This window comes from Anomalospiza imberbis, chromosome 3, assembly GCF_031753505.1.
Source record: "Anomalospiza imberbis isolate Cuckoo-Finch-1a 21T00152 chromosome 3, ASM3175350v1, whole genome shotgun sequence".
Classification (NCBI taxonomy): Eukaryota; Metazoa; Chordata; class Aves; order Passeriformes; family Viduidae; genus Anomalospiza; species Anomalospiza imberbis.
Genome location: NC_089683.1, coordinates 41,306,136 through 41,315,241, shown reverse-complemented (window position 1 = coordinate 41,315,241; position 9,106 = coordinate 41,306,136). Strand labels below are relative to the sequence as shown.

At 57.6% G+C, this 9,106-nt stretch overlaps 1 protein-coding gene across 1 annotated transcript; it reads right to left on the bottom strand.

Annotated features, from left to right (window-relative positions):
• Positions 1-780: 780 nt before the first annotated feature.
• PRDM13 (PR/SET domain 13) lies at positions 781-9,106 on the bottom strand. Its single transcript, XM_068184144.1, has 4 exons — positions 8,743-9,106; positions 6,929-7,060; positions 6,710-6,830; positions 781-3,423 (listed from the first exon to the last, which is right to left on the bottom strand). Exons 1-4 carry the CDS (start codon positions 8,881-8,883, stop codon positions 1,952-1,954), a joined length of 1,866 nt encoding a protein of 621 aa, XP_068040245.1. The 5' UTR covers positions 8,884-9,106; the 3' UTR covers positions 781-1,951.

The following is a 9,106-nucleotide window of genomic DNA, read 5'->3' as shown; positions in this document are numbered from 1 at the left end:
CTGGCAGGAGATATTCCAGGTCCTGCTGACGGTGCTATAAATGACAGCAGGATTTTCGGCTCCACCAACAGAAGAAAAAGATCCTCTTCTTTGCAGGGAGAGGGGTTTCCCATTTATTCTCATGTCAGAAAGGCAACTTGCGTCTTGGGATAAAATGAACCGAGTAAGTGGGTGCACAAGCCCAAATAAGGGCGGGGGGAAGAAAAAGGAAAAAAAAGGGGGGGAAAGCCGACAAACGACGCTACAGCATCAAACCTTTAAAGGAAATTCAAGATTGGCATTTGAATTCCTTCTTCCTATTGCTGTCAAGCACGGTATAGCCTTAAATGAGCAAACGAAGGATCAGATTTATGTCTGAAATTCTCACAGATACTGAAAGTAATTAGTTTGTATTTTACATCGCATCGCCTACACCCCGGACTGAAATAGGACTTGATAATGAAAACTCACAGTCTTCTAAGTGTATGGAACAGTCAAAGAGATTTACCGTCTGCTTCAGAATTGTGAGCTACGCCAGACCAAAAAGCGGGGCTCCCTCCTGACTCTGCCTGCCCTAGGGCACACGGAAAGCCCCAGCTCGGACCTGAGCGGGCAGACCCGCACAGCTGGCGGGTCACTGTCGGCAGTGTTGCATCCTTTTGCCTGGTGAGTTGGAGGAGCTGCCAGGGGAAATAGATAACTTTCTGACAGTCTTTTGTTTTAATGAACTCGTTTCAGGCAAAGAATAAGAAGATTTTTTCCCTCAAATAAAAGTAACAACGACTCTTAAAGAAGAGTGTTTGCAAAAGCGGCACGTTTGACCGAGTGCAGATAAAAACAGACTAATAATGTCCAGTCGTTAACAGCTCTGTCTTCGCCCTGTGCAAAACAAAATAACAAAAAATAATTTCAAAAATCCTAAGCATAGAGAAGAAAGGATTGGATTTGGGAGTTTTGCCCTTTGGTTTTCCTAAGTGAGAGAAGGTAAATGCTCAGGCGACATAATCAGGGGCAAATTGTTTAGAGCTTGACCCAAAGACGCTGTATACAGACGGTCTGAGTTTCCAATCATCAGAAGCGTTGTGAAGAAACACGCGATCCTGCTGACAGCACTTCAACGAACAACTAGGCAAACAGTAGTTTGTCAGTAACTTTATTTCTTTTTTTAAAAAAATCGCATGACAAACTGGAACCAAGACCAAAATACTGTATCCACTGTACATCGTTCATTAGAAAACAAACATACACCACATTTGTATTCTACCAAACAGAGAGTGTATTTCCTTTAAAATTATATAGTGCGTGCTTTAAGAGTCATGCTTTTCAATATTTATTTTACATTTGTTACTCAAATATTATCTGCTATAAATAATTGCAACTTGGTCAAATGGTGCACCTGTTATGCGAACCTCTTCCATGCTGCAAGAGTGGCATTTTGTTGCCCGTTTTTTAATGTCTTTCCAAAAAGCTGTTGGTATTGCTTTATTAGGACCCGAGCAAGCACAGGTGAGGTGTCAAATAAAGTGTACAGGTGCCAGAGGCCCTTGCAGACCCGGGTCTGCTGCTGAGCCCCACGGCTCAGATCGCTGGAACGAGTGATGGGAGAGCGCATAGAAAAAAAATCTTTTCCAAAAGGCACAATTTTCTCGACACGAAGGTACAATAAAAATATATGGCCACTGAAATGCGGGCTCCTATCGGGATGCGGTGCCTGTCCAGCGGAATCCTGGGCCCGCCATGGCTTCGCCCTCCCGCCCCTGTTCCGGCACCGCAGCTGCGGCGCCGGGGGCGACGCCGTGGAGGGAACCCGGGGACGCCCGCGCACCCCTGCCCGCCCCGCCGGCGGCTCTGCCCGCCAGCCCGCGCTCCTCCGCGACACGGCCTCCCGTGGGACCGCCCCGGGAGCCCAGAGTAGTGGGAGGGGGGGCTGCAGCGCTCCCCTCACCCCGCCCCGCCCCGGCCGCCTCCCGCATCACTGCTCGCGATGCCGGCTGCCGCTCTCCGGGTCGCTCTGGTCGTCGGTGAAGCAGACGTCCACATCGCTCTCGTTATCAGTCTTTTGCTCCTGCTCGGGCTGCGCATAGCTAGAGTCACTCTTGTCCTCAGCCGCCTTGCCGAGGCTCTGCCCCGGGTGCCGGGATTTGACGTGCCGCTCCAGATCGCGGCGTCGCACCAGCACCTTGCCGCAGTACTCGCAGCGGTACGGCGTGTTGCCCTCGGCGTGCAGGCGGATGTGTTTGTTGAGATTGCTGGGGTCCCCGAAGGGCCGCAGGCAGACCTTGCACTTAAGTGGCTTGTAGCCAGTGTGAGTCCGCATGTGGATCTTCAGCCCGTACTTGCGGGAGTACAGCTTCCCGCAGTACAGGCACAGGTGCCCGGTCTTGGGTTTCCCTCCGGCCGCCCCGGCAGCCCCCGCCGGCAGCGTCTCCAGCCTCCCTCGGCCTTTCTCGGCCGCCAGCTCGGAGAGCTGCTGCGTGTGCATGGCGATCTCCCGGTCTATGCTGGCCAGTGAGCCCAGCTCTGCGGCGTGCAGACCCGCGGCCGGCCCCGCGAAGTACGACACCGACTCAGGGTACTTGAGGAGGCCGCCGAGGTGCAGCTTCAGCGGGTAGTAGGGCGTGGCCCCGTAGAGCAGCTCCCCGTTGTAGACGGTGAGCGGCATCACCGGCAGCCCGCACTCCCCCGCGTACGCCTTCAGCCCCTCGAAGGGCGGCAGCGCGAAGCGCTCCAGGGCCCCGCCGGGCAGCGGCGGGTAGCGGGCGGGCGGCAGCGCGGCCGCGGGCAGCCCCCGCTCCACCTGCCGGAAGGCCGAGGCCTCTTCCAGCGGCGACAGCAGCGGGAAGGCGCGCAGCCCGCCGCCGCAAGCCAGCCCCGCCGCCGCCGCCGCTGCCTGCGGGGCGGCCTCACCCGGCAGCGCTCCGCACTTAGGCGGCGCCTCGGTGGCGGCGCGTCCCGCCTTCAGTCCCCCCAGCAGTTTGGAGAAGCCGAGGGCGGCGGCGCCCCGCGCCTCTTCCCGCAGCGACCCGGCGGGGCGGAAGGCGGAGCGCGCCCCGGGGCACAGCGCCAGCCCGTTGCCGCCCGCCGGCCCCAGCAGCGGCCCCGGCCCTCGGGCGGCCCCCACGCTCATGTCCAGGGCGCGCTCCTGCTCCTCCTTGCCCGCCGCCCGCTTGGGCAGCGCCGGCTTGGCGAGCGGCGGGGAGGCGACGACGGCCTCCCGCTTGACGGCCTCCCGAGGGCCGCAGCCGGGCGGCGGGTGGCCGCGCAGTGAGGCGGCCGGCAGCTCCTTGGGGGGCAGGCCGAAGGCGGTGGCAGCGGGCCGGCCGTGGTCGTGATGGAGGAAGGGCCGGCCGTGGCTCAGAGCGCAGTGGAAGTGGACGTGGGCCTTGAGGCTGTTGGGGTATTTGAAGGTCCTCCAGCAGTACCAGCAGATGTACCTCTCCTCCCCTGCGGAGGCAAGCGGAGGGACCCGTTAGCGGCGGCCGCGCATCCCCGCGCCTCCCCGCGCCTCCCCGCGCTCCCTCTGCCTCGTCCCGCCCCCGCCGTGCTGTGCCGCGGAGCGGAGCGGTGCGGGTGCTGCGCGGTCCGGGCTGAGCTCCCGCGAGCGGGGCGCCGTAGGGCCGGGGGGAGCAGCTGCTGCCGCGAGTCGTCTGTCGGAGGGCCCATCTGTTGGCGTTTGCAGAGGAGGTAGCGTATGTCAGGGAGTCGGCTACACCGAACAAAGGCCAATCTAATGATCGTGAGCCCCTCATTACGCGGCGAGACAATATCCGATATGTATGGGCCATATGTAATCGTTCCCTTTCAGAGGACAATGCCCTTTGTACCCCGTCCCATTTCGACTTCTCTCAAGCGGAACAGACCTCGGTGGCCGCGGCTGTGGTGGCTGCCCGACACTGCAGAGGCTCAGACTCCGCTCCCCCCTTTCCTGGCCTTGCTTGCCAGGAGGGTACTCCCAAGGAGGAGCATCTCCCCAGCCCCGACGGTGAAATGCCGCCTCTGTGGCCACCTGTCTGTCTAGCAATCTTTTCCTTCCTTCCTTCCTTCCTTCCTTCCTCCCTTCCTTCCTTCCTTCCTTCCTTCCTTCCTTCCTTCCTTCCTTCCTTCCTTCCTTCCTTCCTTCCTTCCTTCCTTCCTTCCTTCCTTCCTTCCTTCCCCCACTTTCCCCTTTCCTTTTCTCTTCCCCTCTTTCTTCTCTCCTCTCCTTTCTTCTATTTTTCTGTCTCTTTGTACCCATCTTTCTCTTTCTCGTTCTCCCAGTCACCATACTACACTGAATACCCCTGAATTTCCCTTTCGGCTCTTGCCCACCCTGACCGTCCCCAGCTGACCCTCACCCCACAGTTTAATGCACAGAAACACCTAAGGTGAGGCCAAGCGCCGCACGGAAATGAGAGCCCTCTCCAGGCCTGGGAGCAGCTCCTCACATTTCAGGGAATCCCGTGGGGGATGACAGGGGTGAGACCTTGCATCGTGCCCCTCGTCTGTCGGGACACCCGGGGAGGGCGGGTCGCCGGGGTGGATGCGATGGCTGTGACCAGCCTCCCGAAACGCTTTTGACAGGGATCAGTCGATGTCCGCTGCGGGTGGAAAACGGAATCTTCCCTCTCTGCAAACTCGTGTGCGAACTTGCGTGGAAGCATCGCACGCTGTTGCGTGTATCTCGCTGCGGGTGTCCTCGCCGCCGTGCGCAGCCTTTCCTCGCTAGCCGTGGAGAGGCGGTCCCGGGATTTGCGGCATTGTGAAGGCTTTGGACGCTGTTTTTCGCCCCGTCGAGGAGGGAGAGAGACGCGACTGTGTCTGCCCGGGCCCCAGAGAAGCAGCAGCAGCGGCCATGGTGGCAATCCCACTGCCGTGCATGGGAAAAAGGGTAAAGGAGCGGTACGGATGGAAAGGAATACGGCCACGGACCGCCACGGACTCCCTTCAGCTATCTTCTTTTGCCTATGCAGGTCTCTTCAGTGGTCAGTCCTGGTATCCTCGGCAAAAGATGGTCGGGACCGGCTCCCGACCGCCACCGAGCCAGGGAAGAAAAAAAAAAAAAAAAAAAAAAAACCAAAAAAAAAAAACCTCCCAGTCCCACCAAAAACCACCTCTTTCTCACCACTGTGACCCAAATTAAAGAGGTCAAACACACAAACACAGAAGAATTATAAATTTTTGATTAGTTTGGTTTTTTCGTTTTGTGGTTTGTTTTTTTTTTTTTAACTCTCCGAATTTCTTCCGCTGCCTTTTTTGGTTGGTGGGGTTTGGGACTTTAGTTTGATTTTTCGGATTTTTTTTCAGCATATGCTCATTAAAAGAAGAGCATTTCAGCATGCTGATACACTTTTTCTGAGTCTGTATTAATCAGTCTGGAAACTGTGGGACCGAAGCCACAGCAGAAACGTAGGGTCACTTTGCAAATCAGCCTTGCTTCGACGGGGCGAGGAAGATGCCGTACGCTGGGAGCCTCTTGCAGACCTGAGTTCTCTTTCATTTGTCCCCCGAGTAGCACTGGTACCCAACCGCAGCAAGGGCTGCTGGAGAGGAGTGGGGCGCAACACAGCAGCGTGTCGTCCTTGCTACCGAAACTTCGCCAGGCTTTTCGAGGGGGTGACCCTCGGCAGATGCATTGCTTCACTGCCTTTCGGCGTGGCGGGGACAGAGATGTGACCAACAGTTTCTTTTCCGGGTGTAGTTTTCGTACAAGGAAGGTTTGGGGCTCTTGCACACGGCACGATGTGATATAATAGCCAAAGCCTGGCTTTCCTTCGGGCCGGACCCTGGTCACCTTGCAGAGCGGCCAGCCGTGACGGGGGGGACGGGGCAGCTCCTGCCCGGATCGTGCACTTGCTCCCTTTCCGGGGACACTGCCAAGCTGAAGGATCTTCTGCGTCAAGCAGGAGCGGCTGAGGTTCCCTCATCTCCCGCGGAGCAGGCTCAGCCCGAGGAGAGTGCCCACAGGCAGCTGCCGCCACCGACGCCCCAGGGAGCGTCCGGACTCAGGACCAGCAGAATGGGGTGGCCGCCGACACAGAAGCCCGAGAGAAGCTGAAGTGTTTCGCCTTTTTTTTCCCTCGCTTTTTTTTTTTTTTTTTTTTTTTTTTTAATATGCTGCCATCGTATCATTTTGCTAACACCGGTGTAATTCCAGCTAAGAATAGGTTTGCGGATTGAAACAAGCCGTCCCAGACGGGTGTCTTCCCCTTCCCAACATCTTTGCATATCCTGATCTCAGTGTGTTTTGACCCCCACTTAATCTTTTACCTAATGTATTCTAATTTACAGGGACTGCCCAGTACTGCCCAGTTTTGGCTTGACTATGTGAATCTACCCGCAAGAGAACCTGACAAGAATCTCTGAAACTCTGAGCACGGAAGGTAAAGCCAATGTTTTTAGAAACAGCGTCGGGTGAGCTGAGCTGAGCCGCATACCAACTATAGCGATGTTTCACAGAAACCCCATTTGCCTATCAAAGAATCATTAAACCGGGCCGATGACGGAACAACTCGACGCACGGGGGCCTTTCCATACGCTACCGAGTTAATAGATCACCCTTTAAATGTAAGCAGATGGAGTCTTAGTTTAAAGGGTGGTGGGTTAAATTTACGGCAGCTGTACTGGCATTTATTTTTCTGAGGGCCCACGTTTGCCTACCGCAGTTTGAGTTCCCGTCAAAGGTGTCAGCTAAAGAGGGTTTGTTTTGTTTAATTTAATTTAGTTGATCTGAAATGAGTGCCCGCATCTCTACCTTTCTCGTCGTGCGTCGGCGTGGCCGTGACGGGGATGTCGAACCACTGCGCCAGAGGGTTGGAGTACCAGACAGTAAGCTCCTCTCCCGGCTGGACATCTCGCAGCGCTCGGTAGAAAATCTGGAGAGGGAAGAAAGGAAACTTCTTCAGGAGGCTTGGGAGGGGAGGCAGGTGGTGGAGAGAGGTGCCATGCCAGCCCGGAGCCGCGAGTGGGGTACCTGTCCTCCTGGCAGATCCGCAACAGCCTCCAGTGTCTGCTCTTGGGAGTTTCGGGCAGCTCGGATTAACCCTATCCACTCCAGAGCTGAGCTCCCGGCTTCATCCACTAATTCCCCTCTGACCATCCGCACCTGGAAAATAGGCGGCACTCCTGTCATTTTCACGTGAAACGAAACACAAAGAGAGCAAAAAGGTTACCCGTCTCCCTTCCTGCTTGCCCGCTCTGCCTGGCCCGTCGAACTGCTTCCCCACACTAGGCAGGGGGCTGAGCATCGCAGCTGAAAGCAGCGGCGAGAGCATCTCCTTTTGCCTCCTGTTTAACGCTTCCATCCTCACCCACCTTTGGGTAGGACATTCCCCAAGCTCGCAGGTGCCTTGGGAGAGATACGGCTGCCCTAGCGGGAGTTGCAACTCTGCAGGGTAAGGATGGAAGACCCTCTGCTTGGCGAGGGAAAACAGGATTTTTCCCTTGGGTAGCATTGATCCAAATGCACCTTGTCCAGTCGCAGCTGTTACACTTTGCTTAAAGCTATATTAAATGCCCAGGTACGATTTAATTTTTTTTTTTTGTCTCTGAGTCCGTGCAAAACCACTGTGACATGCAGGACTTGTCGGGAGATGGGGAGGGGAAAGGGGGAGAAGATTCTGCTTAGCTACAAAGTCCCTGTAGCCCCATACTTCATAATCTGCTTGCCCATACAAAGAGAAAATGAAGTGCCCATTCCCTGAATGACCGTGCAATAAAAGTCATCGGAACAAAGCAGTCTAAAGCGAGAAACCAAGGGAGCCAGATGAGAAATAAATTTGAGTGGGCTGGCAGAGCGTTTAAAAACAATTAAAGTGCATTAAAAATCAGAGCGGAACGCGTGAGCCGCGGCTGCCCGAGGGGCGAAAGGAGGGGTCTCATCCGCAGCCCCCTGAGGAGCCTGATGGACGGGGCGAGAGCCCTTCACCGCCTCCTCCTCGCTCCTTCGCTCGGACACGGGCTGACCCCGAAGCCAGCAGCCGTGTAGCCGTCATCCTTCCCGCTCCGGCTGTGCGGGTTGTTTGCAGCTCCAGGGTAGGAGGTCCCCCCGAGGCTTTGGGGGAAGGTTGAGCTGCCCTGGGCTGCCCCGACACCTGCGACCTGCACCCCGGCGCCGTCTCCGGGGTAGTCCCGGTCCTCTCGCCCCGCACTCCCTTCAGGCCGAAGCCAAAGGATTCGCGGACGGGAAGAGGGGTTGAGGGGCAGAAACCCAAGCCAAACGCAGAAATAAATGGGTGCATCTGCCTCTGCCCTGCTCCTTCCCGAGACAAAACCCGGGGGGCTGTGACAGCCTCATGCCCTCGCCTCGCCGGAGCTCCAGGAGCGAGGAGCCGGCCGTGGCACCTCCCGGCTCTGCCAGGGAAAGGGGCAATGCCTCAGTGAGCGGAGCCCCGGGGGGCGGGGGCTGGGTGGCGGGACCAGGGCCCTCCGACATCGGGCGCGGGGCTCAGGCGACGCTTCCAGCACGTCTCTGTCCAAGGCGGGGGAGCGTCCACTCCTCCGGGAGAGCCCCCGTGTCCTCTGGCCTCGTCCCGGAGGCCGGCCGGGCTGGGGGCCCCAGCGCTGGGGCGGAGGGAAAGAGGGCACGGACGGGCAGGCTTTCCTGGCATAACCACGGGGAGACATCTCAGGACGTTCTGGAAATGCTTCCCTTTGCTTTCCTGGCTCGCTCTAAGAAGGGAGGATCGAAGAGAGACGGGGGAAGCAGCCTCTTCTCCCAAAGCCGGCTTCCCCCGAGCCAACGAATAATCAAAGTCCAGCGGTGCAGGTGCGACCGTAGGAAAATACCTTTTTTTTGGGTCCTGGCTCCTTGCGGTCTGACAGGTACTTGCCCAGTTTGAAGGTGCCCGGCACAGGACCCAGGCGCAGCCCAGCCGGGATGCAGCTCTCCGCGCTGACGCTGATAGCCGGAGCCCTGCTGGTTTGCATCGCTGCCGCTGGGTGTGAGCGCTCGGGAACCCCAACTACTTAAGGGGGCCGGAGTGACAGCGGCAGGCGGCGGGAGGATGAGCACAGGCGTATCTCCGCCCGCAGAGTGACGCGGCGCTGTGTGGACGCCTGCTTTTCAACGGGAGCAGGAGGGGTACCCCTTGGCAGGGGGATGCTCTGGGGCGCAGAGTTTGGTGAGAGAGTTTGGCTCCTCGAGCAGCTG